General features: G+C 65.6%; 2 protein-coding genes across 2 annotated transcripts; both read left to right on the top strand.

Moving 5' to 3' along the window:
* Window positions 1–4,845: 4,845 nt before the first annotated feature.
* LOC135313649 (scavenger receptor cysteine-rich type 1 protein M130-like) lies at window positions 4,846–8,656 on the top strand. The gene is made up of 10 exons (XM_064453283.1): window positions 4,846–5,299; window positions 5,391–5,708; window positions 5,784–6,089; window positions 6,166–6,486; window positions 6,666–6,974; window positions 7,053–7,361; window positions 7,459–7,725; window positions 7,760–8,066; window positions 8,192–8,277; window positions 8,499–8,656. The coding sequence occupies exons 1-10, from the start codon at window positions 4,846–4,848 to the stop codon at window positions 8,654–8,656; spliced, it is 2,835 nt and encodes a 944-aa protein (XP_064309353.1).
* A 7,359-nt stretch (window positions 8,657–16,015) lies between these two features.
* LOC135313648 (deleted in malignant brain tumors 1 protein-like) lies at window positions 16,016–20,725 on the top strand. The gene is made up of 12 exons (XM_064453282.1): window positions 16,016–16,469; window positions 16,561–16,878; window positions 16,961–17,266; window positions 17,343–17,663; window positions 17,843–18,151; window positions 18,230–18,538; window positions 18,636–19,013; window positions 19,096–19,243; window positions 19,369–19,454; window positions 19,676–19,759; window positions 20,063–20,197; window positions 20,377–20,725. The coding sequence occupies exons 1-12, from the start codon at window positions 16,016–16,018 to the stop codon at window positions 20,490–20,492; spliced, it is 2,964 nt and encodes a 987-aa protein (XP_064309352.1). The 3' UTR covers window positions 20,493–20,725.
* The last annotated feature ends 4,477 nt before the right edge of the window (window positions 20,726–25,202 follow it).

The following is a 25,202-nucleotide window of genomic DNA, read 5'->3' as shown; positions in this document are numbered from 1 at the left end:
TTCTATTGACTTGCTACTTGAGTGCGGGAGGGGTAGACGAGCAGAAATACTTGAGATGTTTTGTAACCTTGCAAAACCCTGAGCTAGTCTGAAGAACAAATTGGCCTCTAATCCTCCCCTTTCTGCTACCGTCATGACAGTCATGAGAATTTTGGAGAGGAGGTATTTGCATTTAGAAATTTCACACTATTTAGACCTTCATCAAAGCCATAAACAGAATTGCCGTAACTCCACGTAGGGCTATGCCTTGTGCGCAAGCGAAATCCGCGTGAGGGATGCCCTGACCCCAGGGACAATCCACAAACTGTCCCTTTTAACTCTCAGCCACAAAGGCCTTTCGTTCCGTTTCCCCACGGCCCACTTATCCCAACAGGGAGTCCTTTCTTAATGCCCGTGTGACGGATCCGCGGCCCTACTCCGTCAAGCCGGGCGGCCGTACATGTAGCCAGGAGGACTTGAGAGGCTCCTTTCCAATGCTCTTTCAGAGGCTGGTCCTTCCAAGTCCTTAGACAGAGCCCCTCTCCTGCCCGAAATTCCCGCATACCTTAGGCAGTACCCAAGCCTAAAGGTGTTCTCAGCTGTAGATACCTGTTAAGAGAAGACAACGCCTTCCCGAGAGGAATCACGTCTTCTCTAAGATACTGTGTCCCTAGTCATGCCAGAGACCCTGGCTGATGATTTATGCTTTCAGCAGGCCTCCCACACACCGTTTCAAAAGGCCTGACTCTCCTCTGCCCCTCGGTGCCGTCCTTGCCCTCAGCAACGCTAACGGGAGAGCAGCTGGCCATTTTAACTCTGCCTCCTGACAGGTTTTATTCCCTTTGCCGCCTTCCCGTTCTTTGAGTCATTCTTTCCGCTTTCCCACGAGGCTGCGGCCTCCGCAGCGGACGTAAATCCCACTGTATTTCTCATGTTCTTACAGGCGACTGAAGGCGTTTTGTCACAAGGTGGGCTCCTCACTCGGAGGACGTTCCCGTCGGAATCCCACAACGGGGGATTATTTCTAGCAATAAGCCTTCACCTACTTCTCTAGCCCCATTGGTGCGACAGGGAAAGGCTTCTCTGCCCATCCACAAAACGTTCCCACCCCTACCAAGAAACACCGATGCCCACTCTGCCTGGGGACTTCTCAAAAGCCTGTTTGCCAGCCACCGCCACGAGTATTTCCTCTCTTGGTTTTCCCAAGTGGACGACTAGCTTGGCTTCAAGGACTGGTTTGCTGGCAGATTTCACACCTCTTGGTACGACCCTTAGCTCTATTTCCCATCCCTGCACTTCAAGTGTGGACCTTAGCATTGTCCAGAAGAGCTTCCACCCGCTAACGTGTCCCTCTATGGTCTTTGTCCATCACCTCTCTCTTCACGCTTGAAGGTGCTCCTGCTCGATCCTCTCCTCTCATCCACCAGCCTTCCCTGCCCTTCTCTGCCTTCAGCAGTTCAACCCCACTTCCCTAGTAGGGGTTCTAAACCCTTTCTCCCTTCTAGTTTAGTAGGGCGTTGTTTTCGTCTTACCGCTGCGCTCCAGGGTCCAATGTGATGCTTACGGGCTCAGCAGCGCCAGGTCGTCCTGGGATCCCGGAGGCCCCGGCCGGGGGGTTCCCGCACTCCGTGCGTCTGCCGGAGTTATTTCATGTACCGGAGTCTCTTGCACTTCTTCCTGTAACACAAACACCTGCGCTTCCAGGGCTTTTTCTTCCGCTAGCTGCACCTCCACATTGCCTTGCTCAAAAACAGTTTGGGCGTTGCGTTTGCTAAGTACATCTCTTCCCAACAGAGGCGTCGGGCAGTCGGGAACCTATAAACGTTTGTGAGCACAGAACTGCACGTCCCATTCCACACTCGCTTGGCTGGAAGAAAGGCCTTACCCCCTTTTTCCCTCTGGCCCCAATAATACCCATATTCTCTTGACTCAGTTTACCCCTGCAGGCATTTAACGCTGAACATGCCGCTCCTCTAGTTTTGATATTCATTTGGTTGATAACCCCCTCGATCGGCCGATCGCCACAAAGCACAAAGCACAGCACGCTCAGCTCGCGCGCGCACCCCCCACCCCCCCACCCCCTATGGCTGTCACTGGGTGCAGACAAGCCCTTACGCTGGCACTTGGTGCCAACAAGCCTTCCCTTACCCTTACGGCCGGCACTCCGGCCGGCCCGTAACAGCGTGCACGCAAGCCTTCCCTCGGCAGGGAAGACCTTTGGCTGGCACGTGAGGCACTCACGCCAGCCAGCGCTTAATTCCGATGCCCTGCCGGGACGCCAAACCGGACCCTTTTTAAGGCTGCGACTCACCGACCGGTGCCAGGTGGGACTCGAACCCTCCAGCCCCAAAGTAACGCCTTCATAAATGCCAGGGCTCTTCCTTCGAACTCACCGGCTCAGGGGATCAGAGGATCTCCCCAAAAAGCCCTCGGTGGCGCCGCAGACCTCTAGATCCTCTAGCTCCCAGCAGCCTCAGAAGCAGAGTCCCGCCAGGGTCCCCAAACTGTCCCTGAAACCCAGGGATAAAGCTCCTGACCACCGGCTGTATTAAAGAGCCGGCATGACGCCACTCGGCGCCGGGTGCGTGGGGGACCTCTCCTCCCGGCACGCACACCTACGGGAGGCCATCTGTGACATTTACACGTGACAGGTAACACACCACCCTCTCTAATACATAACCATTGACCGGGCTGAGCATCCTCTTCTGCCGTTGGTCTCCATCTTCTCGCCTTAGATTTAAAATTACAGTGTGATCCGACTTCACTGCGCATGACCAAGAGGCGCTGGGGGGGAGGGGGGCGGACGTACTTCTTCCATCCCTCGGAGGAGCCGCTGAGCGCAATCTCCCCCCGCCGGAATCCCTTTTCCCCCAGCTCCTGTCACTCTCACTGCTCTCATCGTTTCATGGCTGTGGCATCCCTCCAGCTTCCTTGCGGGACGATGGTTCCTTCTCGTGTCGGTCCTTGAAGTTTCTCAGCCCGTGACCCTTGAATTCCTTTCACGAGCTGCCTCCCTGAGTCGCCTCTATTTCTCAGGATGTGGGTTTAGGTTAATAACGGCTCACGCTGCAGGTTTAACCCTTGACTTATTTACACCACCTGCAGCTTCATGCTCACCTCCCAGCTTGCTCCGAGCCTTCCTGACGATGGTCAGGCGGGTGCAGGGGCTGCTGATGGACAGGTTCTCCCCGAGAGAGGAGTCCACTTCTTGGTACCGGAGGAACTCCTGGACCACGTGCTTTCTCTATTTCTGCTTGTCCTCTGCGCCGACGAGAAGCAGAGTCAGCCCCAAGCACGGCCGCGCTCCCAAGGAGCCCCTAACCAGCCCGACCGCGCGCCCGACACACCAACGGGACACTTGTTTCACCGCTCAGGGCCTCCCCAGGCCATGTGTACGTACAGCCCAAGGCGGCGGCGGCGGCGGCGGCAGTTGCCGACCCTCCTTGGTTGGGACATGAACGTCGCGGGTGACGCCGACGTCGGGGTCGGCCCCACGAGCCGTCCCGGGGTGGGACGGGGCCCTTGGCAGGTGGCGGGTCCCCGGCCCCTCGCGGAGGCTGGCGGCACGTGGCGCTGCTGCCCACGCTGCCTGCAGGCGTGCCCCCGCAGCCCCCGCAGGGAGGAGGCCGTTCCCCCCGCGCGCCCGCCATGCCGCCAACGGCCGCCACCGCGCGCGGCCCCCGCGGCCGCCTGCGTCTCCGGCTGCCGCCGCGCCGGCCTCCGGCAGCTCGCTGGGCCCTCCCGCCGCCGCCACCACTCGGGGCCGTCACCGCGCCTTTGGGCGCCTTTGCCCGGGCTTGCACATCTGCAGCCTTTCCACGCGCAGCCGCCTGCCACGACGCCTCCTCCTCGCCCTGCTCCGTGTCCCACCGCCGGCCGGGCCGCGGCCGCCAGCGCCGCCCAGCCCTGGCAGAGCCCGCCAGGGCCCGCGCCCGTGCCAGGCTCGGCCCCCTCCTCATCCTCGCACGCGGCCGAGCCCTGGCGGCCGCTCCGGCTCCCTTCCAGCCCCCGCGCCCGCCGCTTCTTGCGGGCGCTTGGTCCCGGCTTAGCCGGGCGCGATCCCCTCCCCCCGGCACCGGGTCGGCTCCGTGCCCCCTCGGCGGCGTCACCGCGGGAGGTGCTGGCGCGCCAAAGCACGGCGCTGTCGGTAGCGCTGCAGGTGGCCGGGGAGCCGCGTGCGGTCGATGCCGAGGGCAGGTCCCCGCTTTGGGGGAAACCGCCTCCTTCCTGCCGGCGCCGCGAGGCGAGCGCGGGGGCACACCTGCAGGCAGTGCGGGCAGCACCGCCATGTGCCGCCGGCCTGCGCGAGGTGCCGGGGATGCGCCGCCTGCGGCCGCGGCGCTCAGCCTGGCGCCGCCTTTCGCCTCGGTGCCCCGCTGGGGTCTCCAGGCACCCGTGGGGAGGGCGGCACCCCAAGGACGGGTGCCGGCGTGCCGGGCTCTTTGGCCTTTGCCCCGTGCCGGCGCCGAGGGCGGCCCCGTGGAGCCTTTGCTGGAGTTTTGGGGCGAGCCCTGTCGCCATCAGGACTGGGCTCTTGCCGCGCCTCTGGCAGCAGGGACAGCCCCGCGGGGGCACACGGGTGGGAAGGGCCCCCGCGCCTCATGCCGGTGGCAGGTGCCTCGCGGGGGGGCTGGCTCCCCTCGGGGGCACCTGGGCGCCGACCCTCCGTGGGGAGGAGTGTGACGCCAGAAGCGGAGCTGAGCCTCATATTTGGGCACAGAGCACGTTATTGGAGGCCGGGGCCCCGCCAGCCGGGAGATAACCCGCCTGATAACGTCTCAAAAGGTGCTGCCGCCCCCATTGGCTCCCGCCTGCGGGGCTGCCTATATATGAGCCGCCCCGCGCCGGGGGGTCCGGGACGGCAGCATGGTGCCCATCGGGGCGTTGGGGCTGCTCTTGTGCGTGCAGCTGTGCCGGGCTGAGCTCCAAGGCACGGGGGCAGCCGTGGGGGCACACACCACCCCCCAGCCCTCGCCCGGCCTCGGCACCCTCCTCACCGCAGGCGCCGAGGAGCTGCGGCTGGTGGGCGGCGGCGGGCGCTGCGCCGGGAGGGTGGAGGTCAAGCACGACGGCGAGTGGGGCTCCGTCTGCACCTACGACTATATTCCTCATGGCAACTGGGGCGCCGTGGTGTGCCGGCAGCTGGGCTGTGGTGCGGTGGCCAAGGCGTCCCCCTACGCCCCATTCGGGCAGGGCACCGGCCGGATTTGGCTCCAGCTCTGGTGCAGGGGCGGTGAAGAGAAGCTGGAGGACTGTTTACATTTTGGCTGGGGACAGCACTATTGCGGCCATGAGTGGGACATCGGGGTGACCTGTGCAGGTGAGCTGGGGGTGCTGGCGGTGCTGGGACAGCCACAGTGTGCTGGGGCATCCCCCGGCAGGGCTGAGGCCGTGCTGGTGCCCCCGTGCAGAGGCGGTGGAGCTGCGGCTGGTGGGCGGCGGAGGTCCCTGCGCCGGGAGGGTGGAGGTGAAGCTGCGGGGCCAATGGGGATCGGTGGCAGACGGCAGCTGGAACAGCAGGAGTGCCGAGGTGGTGTGCCAGCAGCTGGGCTGTGGATCTGCCACCGGTGCCTATGTCGGCAGCACACACTTTGGCGAAGATTCCGGTCCCATCAACCTTGTCTGGACCAACTGCCGTGGCAATGAGAAATTCCTCTGGGAATGTGACATCCGTGGCTGGGGACCCTACAGACTCTCTCACAAATACGACGTTGCCGTCACCTGCCAAAGTAGGAGCCGTGCGGTGGGGGGGGGCACACCCATCCCGGCACATCCCTGACCGTTGACCCCCATGTCTCTCCCAGCGGGGTTTGCCCGGCTGGTCGGCGGCGACAGCGCCTGTGCCGGGCGGCTGGAGGTGCGCCAGGGCCAAACGTGGAGCAGCGTCTGCGAGGACCACGTGGACATCAAGGCGGCCCAGGTGGTCTGCCGGGAGCTGGGCTGCGGCGCGGTGCTGGCCGTCCCCGGCACCGGCCGCTTTCAGGAGGGAACGGGGTCGCTCTGGCGGGAGGGGTTTGAGTGCACGGGCACCGAGCCCTTCCTCGCCGCCTGTGCCCGGCGGCCGCTCCACGCACAGGGCTGCAGCGGCCACGCCGCCATCATCTGCTCCCGTAAGCAGGGGGATGCTGGGGGGTGTTGGGGGGCGTCCCCGCACCGTCGCCCCCCACAACGCTCTGTCTTCTGCAGCCTACACGCGTTTCCGTCTGGCGAACAGCAGCTCGGGCTGCTCCGGGCGGGTGGAGGTGGAGGTGGGGGGCACGTGGGGGTCCGTCTGCGCCACCGGCTGGGACCTGCCCGACACCCACGTCCTCTGCCACCACCTCGGCTGCGGCACCGCTGCCGCCACCGCCGTGCCCCAGGGAGGCTCCCTCGGCAGCGGGGACGGGCCGCTGTGGCAGGACACCTTCCGCTGCAGCGGGACCGAGCGGCACCCAGGCGAGTGCCCCACCACGGTGCTGGGGGAGCCCCCCTGCCCCGCCGGCCTCGCCGCCACCATCAACTGCTCAGGTCGGTATGGCACCCGCCGCAAAATCCCTCACAGGCCTCTTGGGACCCCTAAGAGCTGGGCGCGGAGGGCACAGGGCCATGCTGGGGAGAGGGGAGGGCTGAAGCAGGGTCCCGCCACCCCGTCAGGGCCCCGACGGTGCTGGTGCTGCGGCCCCTCGGCACACTCGGGGACGTTGCAGGCACTGTGGAGCCCCTGCGGCTGGTGGAGGGGGAGAGCCGGTGCGACGGGCGGCTGGAGGTCTCCGCCAGCCCCGGGGCCTGGGCCCGCATGCCGGCGGGGCTCTGGGATGCCCGCGGTGCCAGCGTGGTGTGCCGGCAGCTGGGCTGCGGCGCGCCGGAGAAGGTCTACGCCGTGGCGGGCTCGGGCGCGGCAGGGCCGCAAGGGCTGCGCTGTGCCGGCACCGAGGACAACCTGGCCCAGTGCAACGTCTCGCGCACGGCCGCCACGCCGACCGGCAGCCGCGACGAGGTGGTCGTCGTCTGCTCAGGTGAGTGTCCCCGGAAGGGCTGGGGGGTGCCGGCACCGCCAGCGGCCGCCCCAGCCCGCTCCCCTGCGTGCCCCGCAGGCAGCCGGCGCGTGAGGCTGGCGGGCGGCCCCGGGCGCTGCGCCGGGCGGGTGGAGGTCTACGCCAACGGCACCTGGGCCACCGTCTGCCAGGAGAGCTGGGACCTGGCGGACGCCACCGTCGTCTGCCGCCAGCTGGGCTGCGGAACCGCGCTGGAGGCACCCGCATCGCCTCCCGTCGGTCCCGGCACGGGGCCGCTGTGGCCGCACGCCGCTGCCTGCGCCGGCAACGAGGCGTCTCTCTGGGATTGCCCGGCCTCGGCACAGCACGGCTGCCAGCGCGGTGGCGGGGCGGGAGCCGTCTGCTCAGGTCAGTGCTGTGCGCCCCAGCTCGGGGACAGGGGGACCAGACCCCGGGGGGTGCCTGGCCCAGCCGTGCCATGACCCCCCTCTGCACCCCCTCGCAGAGCACCTCTCCCTGCGCCTGGTGGGCGGCGGCAGCCCCTGCAGCGGGCACCTGGAGGTGTTCTACAACAACACCTGGGGCCGCGTCTGCGCCGAAGGCACCACCTCCGCTACTGCGGCCGCTGTGTGCCGGCAGCTGGGCTGCGGGGAGACGGGGACTCTGGAGGACACCCGCGCCCTTGCCCTTGCCTGGCTGGCCTGGGTGGGCTGCAAGGAGGGGGCCGCATCGCTCTGGCGCTGCCCCTCGGCACCCTGGCACCTGCAGAATTGCAGCGACGGCAGGGGCGCCCGCATCACTTGTGACAAGGACACGGACAGCACAAGCGGGACGCCCACCCCGGCCCCGGGGAGCCGCTGCCCCGACGGTGCCACTTGCACAGGTAGCTCTGCCCGTGCCGGCAGCCCCCCGCGCCGGGCTGGCCGCAGTCCCCCTCCTCACGCCCCCGCCCCATCTCCCCCCAGCTCTCCCCAGCACCAGCAGCCCGGCGGCAGCGGTGGGGACCGTGCCGGTGTCCACGGTGCTGTGTGCGCTCCTGGGGACGCTGCTGTGCCTGGCCCTGGGCGCCCTGGCCGTGCAGGCGTACCGTGCCCGTGCTGGGCGCCGAGGTGAGTGCTTGCGGGTCCTGGGGCTCCTCCACCGTGGGGTGGATCCATGGGTGGGCGGCGGCTGACCCCGCTGCCACCCTCCGTCCTCACGCCCTGCGTGAGCGCTCCCCACATTTCAGGCCTCGGCAGAGCCGCGGACGCTCTCTCCGATGCCGTCTACGAGGAGCTGGACTACACCGTGCTGCCGGACTACCAGGAGGTGCCCAGTCGCTCAGGTCGGTGCAGCCCCCCGCCGTGCCCGGCAGCTCTCCCCAGACGGTGGGGGCTCTGCCCCACGGCCCCACCGCAGCACCGGCTCCCGGTAGTGCAGCGCTGGCCCGGCCCCGAGGCACGGGGGTGTCCCCCGGTCCCACTGCGGCCCCGCTCTGCGGCGAGGGGCCGTGCTGCCCATGGTGCCGGCTCCGCTCGCCCCCAACGCTCCGTCCTCCCCCACCAGGCTCCCTCTCGGAGGGCTCGGGGAAGAAGCTGCCGTATTACACCGGGGACAGCATGGAGGAGAGAGACCCCGAGACAGCCCCAGGTAGGGCCAGGGCAGGCACAGGCATGGCGGGGAGCCCCGCGGTGAGGGGCCGCGGCCAGGCACTGGGGAGCTGAGGGGACACGGCCCCCCTCTCCTGGGCAAGCCCAGCTCAGCTCTGGCTCTCCTTTGCGTGCAGCAAAGCATCACCTTTCCCTGCTGATTAACCCCCGGGGCGGCTCTGGCTCAGAGCCTGCAGCCCCGGCGCCACCAGCACAGCCCCAGCGGCGTGGCCGGAGAGGGGGGGGCACAGCCAGGCCCCTGCCACGGCCTCCGCCTCACCCCCGTCCCCCCGTGCCTGTCCCAGACTCCCCTGCCCAGCACAGACCCCACGACGGCTATGATGATGCCGCGGACGTGCCGCAAGAGCCCCCCGCTCCCGGCGCTGGGGACGTCTCCGAGGGGGGAGCACAGAGCAGCTGGGGCCGTCTCCCACCCACAGGTAAGAGGGGCCACGGCCGCCCGGTGCCCTGCAGAGCCACCTGCGGCGGGGCCGGGCTGCGGTGGCGGGCAGGGAGCAGGCAGCAAGTCCAGGGGGGCTGGGGCAAGACCCCAGCCCGCGCCTGGCACGAGGGACACGAAGCAGCCCCCCTAAGGCACCGGCCTTTGCTCTCCCCTAAGGTGGGAGCTGCCTCCCCACAAGTCCCCCACGAGACACAAGGGAGCCCCCGGCACAGCCACCGGGGGACACAGACTACGACGACGTTGCCATCGGCACCCCGGGGACGTCGCTGTGAGGATGCCCGCCCCACCCCGCAGGAGTCCCTGGGGACACGCGTGCAGGGTGCTGGGGCTCCGTCCCCAACGAGGGATGGCCCTGGACACAGGGGGCACCTCTCCCTGACCGGCACCGCAGCCCAGCAGCAAAACAGACGCCGGCTCCCTCCCACGAGCATCCAGCAGGGACTGCTGCTTTTTTTAGTTCACTCTGAATTTCTGTGTTTGTCTATAAAACCCCAAACTGGCTGCAGGCTCACTTGCAGGGCTGGCACCTCGCTCCCGGGTACATGAGCCACCGCGCGGGGTGGGACCCTCACCCACAGACACATTTGGTGGCCACGGCGGGGACGGGGGGAGCACGGGGAAGGGCACAGGGGGATTCCTGGCACTGGCCCCAGGGCCTTCATTTGCCACCGGCCAACAGCCACACAACTGTTCCCGGCGACACGCGGGGGGCACTGGGAGCGGGAAGGGCCGGCCCGGCTCTGCCCCGACCCCCAGCACATGCAGGCAGGACCTCCTCCCCTCTCCCCCCACGCATGGGGCACAGCCAGAGCCAGGGCGGCTTCCTCCCGCCTTCAGCAGCACCGAGCCCTGGGCTAGAAATGGCTCCGCTTCTGGCAAGGACCTCTCGTAAAGGCGGGAGCGCCCGCCTTTGGCTCAGCGCCCAGCGCCCGTCTCTTACCGGAGCACCCGCAGGCGGCTGCCCGGGTGCCGCAGAGCGGGGAGAGGCGGGGGTGCAGCTCCTCCTGCCGCCGCTCTGCGAGGGGACGGGGACGCGCGCTGGCTCCAGAGGCACCGGAGCTGCAGGGGGACGGAGCCCGGCGGGCACGGGCACTCCTCACCGCACCTGGGAGCTCCCGGCTTCGACGCCGGCGCACAACCTGCCCCCGAGCAGCGCTCGCCACCAGCTCGCGGCAGGTCTCCGCGGCTGGGACCTCCGCGCCTTGGGGGACGCAAAGGATCGCGAGCGTTACTGCTGGGGTTGTCCAGCCGAGAATAGAACTCCTTCACGCCGGGCGGCAGGACTCTCTCCGGCGCCGGGTGCACGGGGGATCTCTCCTCCCGGCACGCGCGCCTACTGGCGTCCAGTGGTGACGTTCCTACGTGACGGTTAACACACCGCCCTCTCTAATCCATAACCATCGCACCTAATCTACCCGTACGTTTCCGACACAGACGGGCCTCAGCAGCCCTGCTGCGTGCGCTCAGTTAGCGTTACAGCGACTAGCGGCACACTCACAGTAACCACTCTTAGATTTGGCGAAGCTGTTTATTTACATCTTCCGTCACACTGGCAATGTGAATACCGCAATGCTCCTTATCCAGTTCCAAACACCCGCGTAGGCCCCTTTCCTCGGCCGGTAACAGACCAAAGGCCAAACCCTGTGGTGCGGGCAGGTCACTGGTTGCTTGCACCTGCCTATTCGCCACACGCCAACCTCGTGCCGTGGCGTCACCCAAACTACCCACCCGCCACGGTCGGTTTGCTCCGAGCAACGCTGGGCTCTCCCAAGCCACCATCGCGGGGGCTGACATCGAGCCCGTCGCCCATCCCGCCCCCGCCGCTGTTGACGGGCCGTGCCACGGGCCTACCTTTACCTCTCTGTTGAGTTTTCCCCGTCACTGAGGGGTAACGCGATTCTTTTCCCCAGCGGGCACCGTGTCAACGCCCCTGACGTATCCGATGGTTCGGAATGGCAAAGGACAGTGTCCTGTGCCGGCAGCAAGGGCATTCCCAGCGCAGTATTTAGCCACTTCCCACTGGATTGTGGTTCCATCGGGAAAACGAGACGAAGATCAGGTCGATTGTAGGATACGGGCATTTACTAAAGGCATCTCCTGCAGAGTCAAAATGCCCCCTTCTATTGACTTGCTACTTGAGTGCGGGATGGGTAGATGAGCAGAAATACTTGAGATGTTTTGTAACCTTGCAAAACCCTGAGCTAGTCTGAAGAACAAATTGGCCTCTAATCCTCCCCTTTCTGCTACCGTCATGACAGTCATGAGAATTTTGGAGAGGAGGTATTTGCATTTAGAAATTTCACACTATTTAGACCTTCATCAAAGCCATAAACAGAATTGCCGTAACTCCACGTAGGGCTATGCCTTGTGCGCAAGCGAAATCCGCGTGAGCGATGCCCTGACCCCAGGGACAATCCACAAACTGTCCCTTTTAACTCTCAGCCACAAAGGCCTTTCGTTCCGTTTCCCCACGGCCCACTTATCCCAACAGGGAGTCCTTTCTTAATGCCCGTGTGACGGATCCGCGGCCCTACTCCGTCAAGCCGGGCGGCCGTACATGTAGCCAGGAGGACTTGAGAGGCTCCTTTCCAATGCTCTTTCAGAGGCTGGTCCTTCCAAGGCCTTAGACAGAGCCCCTCTCCTGCCTGAAATTCCCGCATACCTTAGGCAGTACCCAAGCCTAAAGGTGTTCTCAGCTGTAGATACCTGTTAAGAGAAGACAACGCCTTCCCGAGAGGAATCACGTCTTCTCTAAGATACTGTGTCCCTAGTCATGCTAGAGACCCTGGCTGATGATTTATGCTTTCAGCAGGCCTCCCACACACCGTTTCAAAAGGCCTGACTCTCCTCTGCCCCTCGGTGCCGTCCTTGCCCTCAGCAACGCTAACGGGAGAGCAGCTGGCCATTTTAACTCTGCCTCCTGACAGGTTTTATTCCCTTTGCCGCCTTCCCGTTCTTTGAGTCATTCCTTCCGCTTTCCCACGAGGCTGCGGCCTCCACAGCGGACGTAAATCCCACTGTATTTCTCATGTTCTTACAGGCGACTGAAGGCGTTTTGTCACAAGGTGGGCTCCTCACTCGGAGGACGTTCCCGTCGGAATCCCACAACGGGGGATTATTTCTAGCAATAAGCCTTCACCTACTTCTCTAGCCCCATTGGTGCGACAGGGAAAGGCTTCTCTGCCCATCCACAAAACGTTCCCACCCCTACCAAGAAACACCGATGCCCACTCTGCCTGGGGACTTCTCAAAAGCCTGTTTGCCAGCCACCGCCACGAGTATTTCCTCTCTTGGTTTTCCCAAGTGGACGACTAGCTTGGCTTCAAGGACTGGTTTGCTGGCAGATTTCACACCTCTTGGTACGACCCTTAGCTCTATTTCCCATCCCTGCACTTCAAGTGTGGACCTTAGCATTGTCCAGAAGAGCTTCCACCCGCTAACGTGTCCCTCTATGGTCTTTGTCCATCACCTCTCTCTTCACGCTTGAAGGTGCTCCTACTCGATCCTCTCCTCTCATCCACCAGCCTTCCCTGCCCTTCTCTGCCTTCAGCAGTTTAACCCCACTTCCCTAGTAGGGGTTCTAAACCCTTTCTCCCTTCTAGTTTAGTAGGACGTTGTTTTCGTCTTACCGGCTGCGCTCCAGGGTCCAATGTGATGCTTACGGGCTCAGCAGCGCCAGGTCGTCCTGGGATCCCAGAGGCCCCGGCCGGGGGGGTTCCCACACTCCGTGCGTCTGCCCGAGTTATTTCATGTACCGGAGTCTCTTGCACTTCTTCCTGTAACACAAACACCTGCGCTTCCAGGGCTTTTTCTTCCGCTAGCTGCACCTCCACATTGCCTTGCTCAAAAACAGTTTGGGCGTTGCGTTTGCTAAGTACATCTCTTCCCAACAGAGGCGTCGGGCAGTCGGGAACCTATAAACGTTTGTGAGCACAGGACTGCACGTCCCATTCCACACTCGCTTGGCTGGAAGAAAGGCCTTACCCCCTTTTTCCCTCCGGCCCCAATAATACCCATATTCTCTTGACTCAGTTTACCCCTGCAGGCATTTAACGCTGAACATGCCGCTCCTCTAGTTTTGATATTGATTTGGTTGATAACCCCCTGGATCGACCGATCGCCACAAAGCACAAAGCACAGCACGCTCAGCTCGCGCGCGCACCCCCCACCCCCCCACCCCCTATGGCTGTCACTGGGTGCAGACAAGCCCTTACGCTGGCACTTGGTGCCAACAAGCCTTCCCTTACCCTTACGGCCGGCCCTCCGGCCGGCCCGTAACAGCGTGCACGCAAGCCTTCCCTCGGCAGGGAAGACCTTTGGCTGGCACGTGAGGCACTCACGCCAGCCAGCGCTTAATTCCGATGCCCTGCCGGGACGCCAAACCGGACCCTTTTTAAGGCTGCGACTCACCGACCGGTGCCAGGTGGGACTCGAACCCTCCAGCCCCAAAGTAACGCCTTCATAAATGCCAGGGCTCTTCCTTCGAACTCACCGGCTCAGGGGATCAGAGGATCTCCCCAAAAAGCCCTCGGTGGCGCCGCAGACCTCTAGATCCTCTAGCTCCCAGCAGCCTCAGAAGCAGAGTCCCGCCAGGGTCCCCAAACTGTCCCTGAAACCCAGGGATAAAGCTCCTGACCACCGGCTGTATTAAAGAGCCGGCATGACGCCACTCGGCGCCGGGTGCGTGGGGGACCTCTCCTCCCGGCACGCACACCTACGGGAGGCCATCTGTGACATTTACACGTGACAGTTAACACACCACCCTCTCTAATACATAACCATTGACCGGGCTGAGCATCCTCTTCTGCCGTTGGTCTCCATCTTCTCGCCTTAGATTTAAAATTACAGTGTGATCCGACTTCACTGCGCATGACCAAGAGGTGCTGGGGGGGAGGGGGGCGGACGTACTTCTTCCATCCCTCGGAGGAGCCGCTGAGCGCAATCTCCCCCCGCCGGAATCCCTTTTCCCCCAGCTCCTGTCACTCTCACTGCTCTCATCGTTTCATGGCTGTGGCATCCCTCCAGCTTCCTTGCGGGACGATGGTTCCTTCTCGTGTCGGTCCTTGAAGTTTCTCAGCCCGTGACCCTTGAATTCCTTTCACGAGCTGCCTCCCTGAGTCGCCTCTATTTCTCAGGATGTGGGTTTAGGTTAATAACGGCTCACGCTGCAGGTTTAACCCTTGACTTATTTACACCACCTGCAGCTTCATGCTCACCTCCCAGCTTGCTCCGAGCCTTCCTGACGATGGTCAGGCGGGTGCAGGGGCTGCTGATGGACAGGTTCTCCCCGAGAGAGGAGCCCACTTCTTGGTACCGGAGGAACTCCTGGACCACGTGCTTTCTCTATTTCTGCTTGTACTCTGCGCCGACGAGAAGCAGAGTCAGCCCCAAGCACAGCCGCGCTCCCAAGGAGCCCCTAACCAGCCCGACCGCGCGCCCGACACACCAACGGGACACTTGTTTCACCGCTCAGGGCCTCCCCAGGCCATGTGTACGTACAGCCCAAGGCGGCGGCGGCGGCGGCGGCAGTTGCCGACCCTCCTTGGTTGGGACATGAACGTCGCGGGTGACGCCGACGTCGGGGTCGGGGTCGGCCCCACGAGCCGTCCCGGGGTGGGACGGGGCCCTTGGCAGGTGGCGGGTCCCCGGCCCCTCGCGGAGGCTGGCGGCACGTGGCGCTGCTGCCCACGCTGCCTGCAGGCGTGCCCCCGCAGCCCCCGCAGGGAGGAGGCCGTTCCCCCCGCGCGCCCGCCATGCCGCCAACGGCCGCCACCGCGCGCGGCCCCCGCGGCCGCCTGCGTCTCCGGCTGCCGCCGCGCCGGCCTCCGGCAGCTCGCTGGGCCCTCCCGCCGCCGCCACCACTCGGGGCCGTCACCGCGCCTTTGGGCGCCTTTGCCCGGGCTTGCACATCTGCAGCCTTTCCACGCACAGCCGCCTGCCACGACGCCTCCTCCTCGCCCTGCTCCGTGTCCCACCGCCGGCCGGGCCGCGGCCGCCAGCGCCGCCCAGCCCTGGCAGAGCCCGCCAGGGCCCGCGCCCGTGCCAGGCTCGGCCCCCTCCTCATCCTCGCACGCGGCCGAGCCCTGGCGGCCGCTCCGGCTCCCTTCCAGCCCCCGCGCCCGCCGCTTCTTGCGGGCGCTTGGTCCCGGCTTAGCCGGGCGCGATCCCCTCCCCCCGGCACCGGGTCGGCTCCGTGCCCCCTCGGCGGCGTCACCGCGGGAGGTGCTGGCGCGCCAAAGCACGGCGCTGTCGGTAGCGCTGCAGGTGGCCGGGGAGCCGCGTGCGGTCGATGCCGAGGGCAGGTCCCCGCTTTGGGGGAAACCGCCTCCTTCCTGCCGGCGCCGCGAGGCGAGCGCGGGGGCACACCTGCAGGCAGTGCGGGCAGCACCGCCATGTGCCGCCGGCCTGCGCGAGGTGCCGGGGATGCGCCGCCTGCGGCCGCGGCACTCAGCCTGGCGCCGCCTTTCGCCTCGGTGCCCCGCTGGGGTCTCCAGGCACCCGCGGGGAGGGCGGCACCCCAAGGACGGGTGCCGGCGTGCCGGGCTCTTTGGCCTTTGCCCCGTGCCGGCGCCGAGGGCGGCCCCGTGGAGCCTTTGCTGGAGTTTTGGGGCGAGCCCTGTCGCCATCAGGACTGGGCTCTTGCCGCGGCTCTGGCAGCAGGGACAGCCCCGCGGGGGCACACGGGTGGGAAGGGCCCCCGCGCCTCATGCCGGTGGCAGGTGCCTCGCGGGGGGGCTGGCTCCCCTCGGGGGCACCTGGGCGCCGACCCTCCGTGGGGAGGAGTGTGACGCCAGAAGCGGAGCTGAGCCTCATATTTGGGCACAGAGCACGTTATTGGAGGCCGGGGCCCCGCCAGCCGGGAGATAACCCGCCTGATAACGTCTCAAAAGGTGCTGCCGCCCCCATTGGCTCCCGCCTGCGGGGCTGCCTATATATGAGCCGCCCCGCGCCGGGGGGTCCGGGACGGCAGCATGGTGCCCATCGGGGCGTTGGGGCTGCTCTTGTGCGTGCAGCTGTGCCGGGCTGAGCTCCAAGGCACGGGGGCAGCCGTGGGGGCACACACCACCCCCCAGCCCTCGCCCGGCCTCGGCACCCTCCTCACCGCAGGCACCGAGGAGCTGCGGCTGGTGGGCGGCGACGGGCGCTGCGCCGGGAGGGTGGAGGTCAAGCACGACGGCGAGTGGGGCTCCGTCTGCACCTACGACTATGTTCCTCATGGCTACTGGGGCGCCGTGGTGTGCCGGCAGCTGGGCTGTGGTGCGGTGGCCAAGGCGTCCCCCTACGCCCCATTCGGGCAGGGCACCGGCCGGATTTGGCTCCAGCCCTGGTGCTGGGGCGGTGAAGAGAAGCTGGAGGACTGTTACCATTATGGCTGGGGACAGCACTATTGCGGCCATGAGTGGGACATCGGGGTGACCTGTGCAGGTGAGCTGGGGGTGCTGGCGGTGCTGGGACAACCACAGTGTGCCGGGGCATCCCCCGGCAGGGCTGAGGCCGTGCTGGTGCCCCCGTGCAGAGGCGGTGGAGCTGCGGCTGGTGGGCGGCGGAGGTCCCTGCGCCGGGAGGGTAGAGGTGAAGCTGCGGGGCCAATGGGGATCGGTGGCGGACAACAACTGGGACAGGGAAGATGCCAAGGTGGTGTGCCAGCAGCTGGGCTGTGGATCTGCCATCAGTGCAGTTTTCGCCAGCACACACGTTGGGAAAGGTTCCAGTCCGATCAACCTGGCTGTTGTCAACTGCCGTGGGAACGAAACAGCCATCTGGGAATGCGACATCCGTGGCTGGGGACCCTACGGAGGATCTCACAACTACGACGTCGCTGTCACCTGCCAAAGTAGGAGCCGTGCAGTGGGCGGGGGGGGGGGGCACACCCATCCCGGCACATCCCTGACCGTTGACCCCCATGTCTCTCCCAGCGGGGTTTGCCCGGCTGGTCGGCGGCGACAGCGCCTGTGCCGGGCGGCTGGAGGTGCGGCAGGGCCGAACGTGGAGCAGCGTCTGCGAGGACCACGTGGACATCAAGGCGGCCCAGGTGGTCTGCCGGGAGCTGGGCTGCGGCGCGGTGCTGGCCGTCCCCGGCACCGGCCGCTTTCAGGAGGGAACGGGGTCGCTCTGGCAGGAGGGGTTTGAGTGCACGGGCACCGAGCCCTTCCTCGCCGCCTGTGCCCGGCGGCCGCTCCACGCACAGGGCTGCAGCGGCCACGCCGCCATCATCTGCTCCCGTAAGCAGGGGGATGCCGGGGGGTGTTGGGGGGCGTCCCCGCACCGTCGCCCCCCACAACGCTCTGTCTTCTGCAGCCTACACGCGTTTCCGTCTGGCGAACAGCAGCTCGGGCTGCTCCGGGCGGGTGGAGGTGGAGGTGGGGGGCACGTGGGGGTCCGTCTGCGCCACCGGCTGGGACCTGCCCGACACCCACGTCCTCTGCCACCACCTCGGCTGCGGCACCGCCGCCGCCACCGCCGTGCCCCAGGGAGGCTCCCTCGGCAGCGGGGACGGGCCGCTGTGGCAGGACACCTTCCGCTGCAGCGGGACCGAGCGGCACCCAGGCGAGTGCCCCACCACGGTGCTGGGGGAGCCCCCCTGCCCCGCCGGCCTCGCCGCCACCATCAACTGCTCAGGTCGGTATGGCACCCGCCGCAAAATCCCTCACAGGCCTCTTGGGACCCCTAAGAGCTGGGCGCGGAGGGCACAGGGCCATGCTGGGGAGAGGGGAGGGCTGAAGCAGGGTCCCGCCACCCCGTCAGGGCCCCAACGGTGCTGGTGCTGCGGCCCCTCGGCACACTCGGGGACGTTGCAGGCACTGTGGAGCCCCTGCGGCTGGTGGAGGGGGAGAGCCGGTGCGACGGGCGGCTGGAGGTCTCCGCCAGCCCCGGGGCCTGGGCCCGCATGCCGGCGGGGCTCTGGGATGCCCGCGGTGCCAGCGTGGTGTGCCGGCAGCTGGGCTGCGGCGCGCCAGAGGAGGTCTACGCCGTGGCGGGCTCGGGCGCGGCAGGGCCGCAAGGGCTGCGCTGTGCCGGCACCGAGGACAACCTGGCCCAGTGCAACGTCTCGCGCACGGCCGCCACGCCGACCGGCAGTCGCGACGAGGTGGTCGTCGTCTGCTCAGGTGAGTGTCCCGGGAAGGGCTGGGGGGTGCCGGCACCGCCAGCGGCCGCCCCAGCCCGCTCCCCTGCGTGCCCCGCAGGCAGCCGGCGCGTGAGGCTGGCGGGCGGCCCCGGGCGCTGCGCCGGGCGGGTGGAGGTCTACGCCAACGGCACCTGGGCCACCGTCTGCCAGGAGAGCTGGGACCTGGCGGACGCCACCGTCGTCTGCCGCCAGCTGGGCTGCGGAACCGCGCTGGAGGCACCCGCATCGCCTCCCGTCGGTCCCGGCACGGGGCCGCTGTGGCCGCACGCCGCTGCCTGCGCCGGCAACGAGGCGTCTCTCTGGGATTGCCCGGCCTCGGCACAGCACGGCTGCCAGCGCGGTGGCGGGGCGGGAGCCGTCTGCTCAGGTCAGTGCTGTGCGCCCCAGCTCGGGGACAGGGGGACCAGACCCCGGGGGGTGCCTGGCCCAGCCGTGCCATGACCCCCCTCTGCACCCCCTCGCAGAGCACCTCTCCCTGCGCCTGGTGGGCGGCGGCAGCCCCTGCAGCGGGCACCTGGAGGTGTTCTACAACAACACCTGGGGCCGCGTCTGCGCCGAAGGCACCACCTCCGCTACTGCGGCCGCTGTGTGCCGGCAGCTGGGCTGCGGGGAGACGGGGACTCTGGAGGACACCCCCGCCCTTGCCCTTGCCTGGCTGGCCTGGGTGGGCTGCAAGGAGGGGGCCGCATCGCTCTGGCGCTGCCCCTCGGCACCCTGGCACCTGCAGAATTGCAGCGACGGCAGGGGCGCCCACATCACTTGTGACAAGGACACGGACAGCACAAGCGGGACGCCCACCCCGGCCCCGGGGAGCCGCTGCCCCGACGGTGCCACTTGCACAGGTAGCTCTGCCCGTGCCGGCAGCCCCCCGCGCCGGGCTGGCCGCAGTCCCCCTCCTCACGCCCCCGCCCCATCTCCCCCCAGCTCTCCCCAGCACCAGCAGCCCGGCGGCAGCGGTGGGGACCGTGCCGGTGTCCACGGTGCTGTGTGCGCTCCTGGGGACGCTGCTGTGCCTGGCCCTGGGCGCCCTGGCCGTGCAGGCGTACCGTGCCCGTGCTGGGCGCCGAGGTGAGTGCTTGCGGGTCCTGGGGCTCCTCCACCGTGGGGTGGATCCATGGGCGGGCGGCGGCTGACCCCGCTGCCACCCTCCGTCCTCACGCCCTGCGTGAGCGCTCCCCACATTTCAGGCCTCGGCAGAGCCGCGGACGCTCTCTCCGATGCCGTCTACGAGGAGCTGGACTACACCGTGCTGCCGGACTACCAGGAGGTGCCCAGTCGCTCAGGTCGGTGCAGCCCCCCGCCGTGCCCGGCAGCTCTCCCCAGACGGTGGGGGCTCTGCCCCACGGCCCCACCGCAGCACCGGCTCCCGGTACTGCAGCGCTGGCCCGGCCCCGAGGCACGGGGGTGTCCCCCGGTCCCACTGCGGCCCCGCTCTGCGGCGAGGGGCCGTGCTGCCCATGGTGCCGGCTCCGCTCGCCCCCAACGCTCCGTCCTGCCCCACCAGGCTCCCTCTCGGAGGGCTCGGGGAAGAAGCTGCCGTATTACACCGGGGACAGCATGGAGGAGAGAGACCCCGAGGCAGCCCCAGGTAGGGCCAGGGCAGGCACAGGCATGGCGGGGAGCCCCGCGGAGAGGGGCCACGGCCAGGCACTGGGGAGCTCAGGGGACACGGCCCCCCTCTCCTGGGCAAGCCCAGCTCAGCTCTGGCTCTCCTTTGCGTGCAGCAAAGCATCACCTTTCCCTGCTGATTAACCCCCGGGGCGGCTCTGGCTCAGAGCCTGCAGCCCCGGCGCCACCAGCACAGCCCCAGCGGCGTGGCCGGAGGGGGGGGGCACAGCCAGACCCCTGCCACGGCCTCCGCCTCACCCCCGTCCCCCCGTGCCTGTCCCAGACTCCCCTGCCCAGCACAGACCCCACGACGGCTATGATGATGCCGCGGACGTGCCGCAAGAGCCCCCCGCTCCCGGCGCTGGGGACATCTCCGAGGGGGGAGCACAGAGCAGCTGGGGCCGTCTCCCACCCACAGGTAAGAGGGGCCACGGCCGCCCGGTGCCCTGCAGAGCCACCTGCGGCGGGGCCGGGCTGCGGTGGCGGGCAGGGAGCAGGCAGCAAGTCCAGGGGGGCTGGGGCAAGACCCCAGCCCGCGCCTGGCACGAGGGACACGAAGCAGCCCCCCTAAGGCACCGGCCTTTGCTCTCCCCTAAGGTGGGAGCTGCCTCCCCACAAGTCCCCCACGAGACACAAGGGAGCCCCCGGCACAGCCACCGGGGGACACAGACTACGACGACGTTGCCATCGGCACCCCGGGGACGTCGCTGTGAGGATGCCCGCCCCACCCCGCAGGAGTCCCTGGGGACACGCGTGCAGGGTGCTGGGGCTCCGTCCCCAACGAGGGATGGCCCTGGACACAGGGGGCACCTCTCCCTGACCGGCACCGCAGCCCAGCAGCAAAACAGACGCCGGCTCCCTCCCACGAGCATCCAGCAGGGACTGCTGCTTTTTTTAGTTCACTCTGAATTTCTGTGTTTGTCTATAAAACCCCAAACTGGCTGCAGGCTCACTTGCAGGGCTGGCACCTCACTCCCGGGTACATGAGCCACCCCGCGGGGCAGGACCCTCACCCACAGACACCTTTGGTGGCCACGGCGGGGACGGGGACGGGGGGAGCACGGGGAAGGGCACAGGGGGATTCCTGGCACTGGCCCCAGGGCCTTCATTTGCCACCGGCCAACAGCCACACAACTGTTCCCGGCGACACGCGGGGGGCACTGGGAGCGGGAAGGGCCGGCCCGGCTCTGCCCCGACCCCCAGCACATGCAGGCAGGACCTCCTCCCCTCTCCCCCCACGCATGGGGCACAGCCAGAGCCAGGGCGGCTTCCTCCCGCCTTCAGCAGCACCGAGCCCTGGGCTAGAAATGGCTCCGCTTCTGGCAAGGACCTCTCGTAAAGGCGGGAGCGCCCGCCTTTGGCTCAGCGCCCAGCGCCCGTCTCTTACCGGAGCACCCGCAGGCGGCTGCCCGGGTGCCGCAGAGCGGGGAGAGGCGGGGGTGCAGCTCCTCCTGCCGCCGCTCTGCGAGGGGACGGGGACGCGCACTGGCTCCAGAGGCACCGGAGCTGCAGGGGGACGGAGCCCGGCGGGCACGGGCACTCCTCACCGCACCTGGGAGCTCCCGGCTTCGACGCCGGCGCACAACCTGCCCCCGAGCAGCGCTCGCCACCAGCTCGCGGCAGGTCTCCGCGGCTGGGACCTCCGCGCCTTGGGGGACGCAAAGGATCACGAGCGTTACTGCTGGGGTTGTCCAGCCGAGAATAGAACTCCTTCACGCCGGGCGGCAGGACTCTCTCCGGCGCCGGGTGCACGGGGGATCTCTCCTCCCGGCACGCGCGCCTACTGGCGTCCAGTGGTGACGTTCCTACGTGACGGTTAACACACCGCCCTCTCTAATCCATAACCATCGCACCTAATCTACCCGTACGTTTCCGACACAGACGGGCCTCAGCAGCCCTGCTGCGTGCGCTCAGTTAGCGTTACAGCGACTAGCGGCACACTCACAGTAACCACTCTTAGATTTGGCAAAGCTGTTTATTTACATCTTCCGTCACACTGGCAATGTGAATACCGCAATGCTCCTTATCCAGTTCCAAACACCCGCGTAGGCCCCTTTCCTCGGCCAATAACAGACCAAAGGCCAAACCCTGTGGTGCGGGCAGGTCACTGGTTGCTTGCACCTGCCTATTCGCCACACGCCAACCTCGTGCCGTGGCGTCACCCAAACTACCCACCCGCCACGGTCGGTTTGCTCCGAGCAACGCTGGGCTCTCCCAAGCCACCATCGCGGGGGCTGACATCGAGCCCGTCGCCCATCCCGCCCCCGCCGCTGTTGACGGGCCGTGCCACGGGCCTACCTTTACCTCTCTGTTGAGTTTTCCCCGTCACTGAGGGGTAACGCGATTCTTTTCCCCAGCGGGCACCGTGTCAACGCCCCTGACGTATCCGATGGTTCGGAATGGCAAAGGACAGTGTCCTGTGCCGGCAGCAAGGGCATTCCCAGCGCAGTATTTAGCCACTTCCCACTGGATTGTGGTTCCATCGGGAAAACGAGACGAAGATCAGGTCGATTGTAGGATACGGGCATTTACTAAAGGCATCTCCTGCAGAGTCAAAATGCCCCCTTCTATTGACTTGCTACTTGAATGCGGGAGGGGTAGATGAGCAGAAATACTTGAGATGTTTTGTAACCTTGCAAAACCCTGAGCTAGTTTGAAGAACAAATTGGCCTCTAATCCTCCCCTTTCTGCTACCGTCATGACAGTCATGAGAATTTTGGAGAGGAGGTATTTGCATTTAGAAATTTCACACTATTTAGACCTTCATCAAAGCCATAAACAGAATTGCCGTAACTCCACGTAGGGCTATGCCTTGTGCACAAGCGAAATCCGCGTGAGCGATGCCCTGACCCCAGGTACAATCCACAAATCGTCCCTTTTAACTCTCAGCCACAAAGGCCTTTCGTTCCGTTTCCCCACGGCCCACTTATCCCAACAGGGAGTCCTTTCTTAATGCCTGTGTGACGGATCCGCGGCCCTACTCCGTCAAGCCGGGCGGCCGTACATGTAGCCAGGAGGACTTGAGAGGCTCCTTTCCAATGCTCTTTCAGAGGCTGGTCCTTCCAAGGCCTTAGACAGAGCCCCTCTCCTGCCTGAAATTCCCGCATACCTTAGGCAGTACCCAAGCCTAAAGGTGTTCTCAGCTGTAGATACCTGTTAAGAGAAGACAACGCCTTCCCGAGAGGAATCACGTCTTCTCTAAGATACTGTGTCCCTAGTCATGCTAGAGACCCTGGCTGATGATTTATGCTTTCAGCAGGCCTCCCACACACCGTTTCAAAAGGCCTGACTCTCCTCTGCCCCTCGGTGCCGTCCTTGCCCTCAGCAACGCTAACGGGAGAGCAGCTGGCCATTTTAACTCTGCCTCCTGACAGGTTTTATTCCCTTTGCCGCCTTCCCGTTCTTTGAGTCATTCTTTCCGCTTTCCCACGAGGCTGCGGCCTCCGCAGCGGACGTAAATCCCACTGTATTTCTCATGTTCTTACAGGCGACTGAAGGCGTTTTGTCACAAGGTGGGCTCCTCACTCGGAGGACGTTCCCGTCGGAATCCCACAACGGGGGATTATTTCTAGCAATAAGCCTTCACCTACTTCTCTAGCCCCATTGGTGCGACAGGGAAAGGCTTCTCTGCCCATCCACAAAACGTTCCCACCCCTACCAAGAAACACCGATGCCCACTCTGCCTGGGGACTTCTCAAAAGCCTGTTTGCCAGCCACCGCCACGAGTATTTCCTCTCTTGGTTTTCCCAAGTGGACGACTAGCTTGGCTTCAAGGACTGGTTTGCTGGCAGATTTCACACCTCTTGGTACGACCCTTAGCTCTATTTCCCATCCCTGCACTTCAAGTGTGGACCTTAGCATTGTCCAGAAGAGCTTCCACCCGCTAACGTGTCCCTCTATGGTCTTTGTCCATCACCTCTCTCTTCACGCTTGAAGGTGCTCCTGCTCGATCCTCTCCTCTCATCCACCAGCCTTCCCTGCCCTTCTCTGCCTTCAGCAGTTTAACCCCACTTCCCTAGTAGGGGTTCTAAACCCTTTCTCCCTTCTAGTTTAGTAGGACGTTGTTTTCGTCTTACCGGCTGCGCTCCAGGGTCCAATGTGATGCTTACGGGCTCAGCAGCGCCAGGTCGTCCTGGGATCCCGGAGGCCCCGGCCGGGGGGTTCCCGCACTCCGTGCGTCTGCCCGAGTTATTTCATGTACCGGAGTCTCTTGCACTTCTTCCTGTAACACAAACACCTGCGCTTCCAGGGCTTTTTCTTCCGCTAGCTGCACCTCCACATTGCCTTGCTCAAAAACAGTTTGGGCGTTGCGTTTGCTAAGTACATCCCTTCCCAACAGAGGCGTCGGGCAGTCGGGAACCTATAAACGTTTGTGAGCACAAAACTGCACGTCCCATTCCACACTCGCTTGGCTGGAAGAAAGGCCTTACCCCCTTTTTCCCTCTGGCCCCAATAATACCCATATTCTCTTGACTCAGTTTACCCCTGCAGGCATTTAACGCTGAACATGCCGCTCCTCTAGTTTTGATATTCATTTGGTTGATAACCCCCTGGATCGACCGATCGCCACAAAGCACAAAGCACAGCACGCTCAGCTCGCGCGCGCACCCCCCACCCCCCCACCCCCTATGGCTGTCACTGGGTGCAGACAAGCCCTTACGCTGGCACTTGGTGCCAACAAGCCTTCCCTTACCCTTACGGCCGGCCCTCCGGCCGGCCCGTAACAGCGTGCACGCAAGCCTTCCCTCGGCAGGGAAGACCTTTGGCTGGCACGTGAGGCACTCACGCCAGCCAGCGCTTAATTCCGATGCCCTGCCGGGACGCCAAACCGGACCCTTTTTAAGGCTGCGACTCACCGACCGGTGCCAGGTGGGACTCGAACCCTCCAGCCCCAAAGTAACGCCTTCATAAATGCCAGGGCTCTTCCTTCGAACTCACCGGCTCAGGGGATCAGAGGATCTCCCCAAAAAGCCCTCGGTGGCGCCGCAGACCTCTAGATCCTCTAGCTCCCAGCAGCCTCAGAAGCAGAGTCCCGCCAGGGTCCCCAAACTGTCCCTGAAACCCAGGGATAAAGCTCCTGACCACCGGCTGTATTAAAGAGCCGGCATGACGCCACTCGGCGCCGGGTGCGTGGGGGACCTCTCCTCCCGGCACGCACACCTACGGGAGGCCATCTGTGACATTTACACGTGACAGTTAACACACCACCCTCTCTAATACATAACCATTGACCGGGCTGAGCATCCTCTTCTGCCGTTGGTCTCCATCTTCTCGCCTTAGATTTAAAATTACAGTGTGATCCGACTTCACTGCGCATGACCAAGAGGCGCTGGGGGGGAGGGGGGCGGACGTACTTCTTCCATCCCTCGGAGGAGCCGCTGAGCGCAATCTCCCCCCGCCGGAATCCCTTTTCCCCCAGCTCC

This window comes from Phalacrocorax carbo, chromosome 5 (genome assembly GCF_963921805.1).
Source record: "Phalacrocorax carbo chromosome 5, bPhaCar2.1, whole genome shotgun sequence".
NCBI classification, from domain to species: Eukaryota; Metazoa; Chordata; class Aves; order Suliformes; family Phalacrocoracidae; genus Phalacrocorax; species Phalacrocorax carbo.
The sequence above is the reverse complement of the archived record's forward strand: the minus strand, read 5'-3'. Positions and strand labels throughout refer to the sequence as shown.

Excerpts from the sequence above, each read along its gene's own strand:
- LOC135313649 (XM_064453283.1), top strand. The coding sequence starts at position 4,846 with ATGGTGCCCATCGGGGCGTTGGGGCTGCTCTTGTGCGTGCAGCTGTGC. Across the intron at positions 6,090-6,165 it reads CGCCGCCATCATCTGCTCCC|CCTACACGCGTTTCCGTCTG; the intron begins GTAAGCAGGGGG and ends TGTCTTCTGCAG. Across the intron at positions 8,278-8,498 it reads GGAGGTGCCCAGTCGCTCAG|GCTCCCTCTCGGAGGGCTCG; the intron begins GTCGGTGCAGCC and ends CTCCCCCACCAG.
- LOC135313648 (XM_064453282.1), top strand. The coding sequence starts at position 16,016 with ATGGTGCCCATCGGGGCGTTGGGGCTGCTCTTGTGCGTGCAGCTGTGC. Across the intron at positions 18,539-18,635 it reads GGCGGGAGCCGTCTGCTCAG|AGCACCTCTCCCTGCGCCTG; the intron begins GTCAGTGCTGTG and ends ACCCCCTCGCAG. Across the intron at positions 19,455-19,675 it reads GGAGGTGCCCAGTCGCTCAG|GCTCCCTCTCGGAGGGCTCG; the intron begins GTCGGTGCAGCC and ends CTGCCCCACCAG.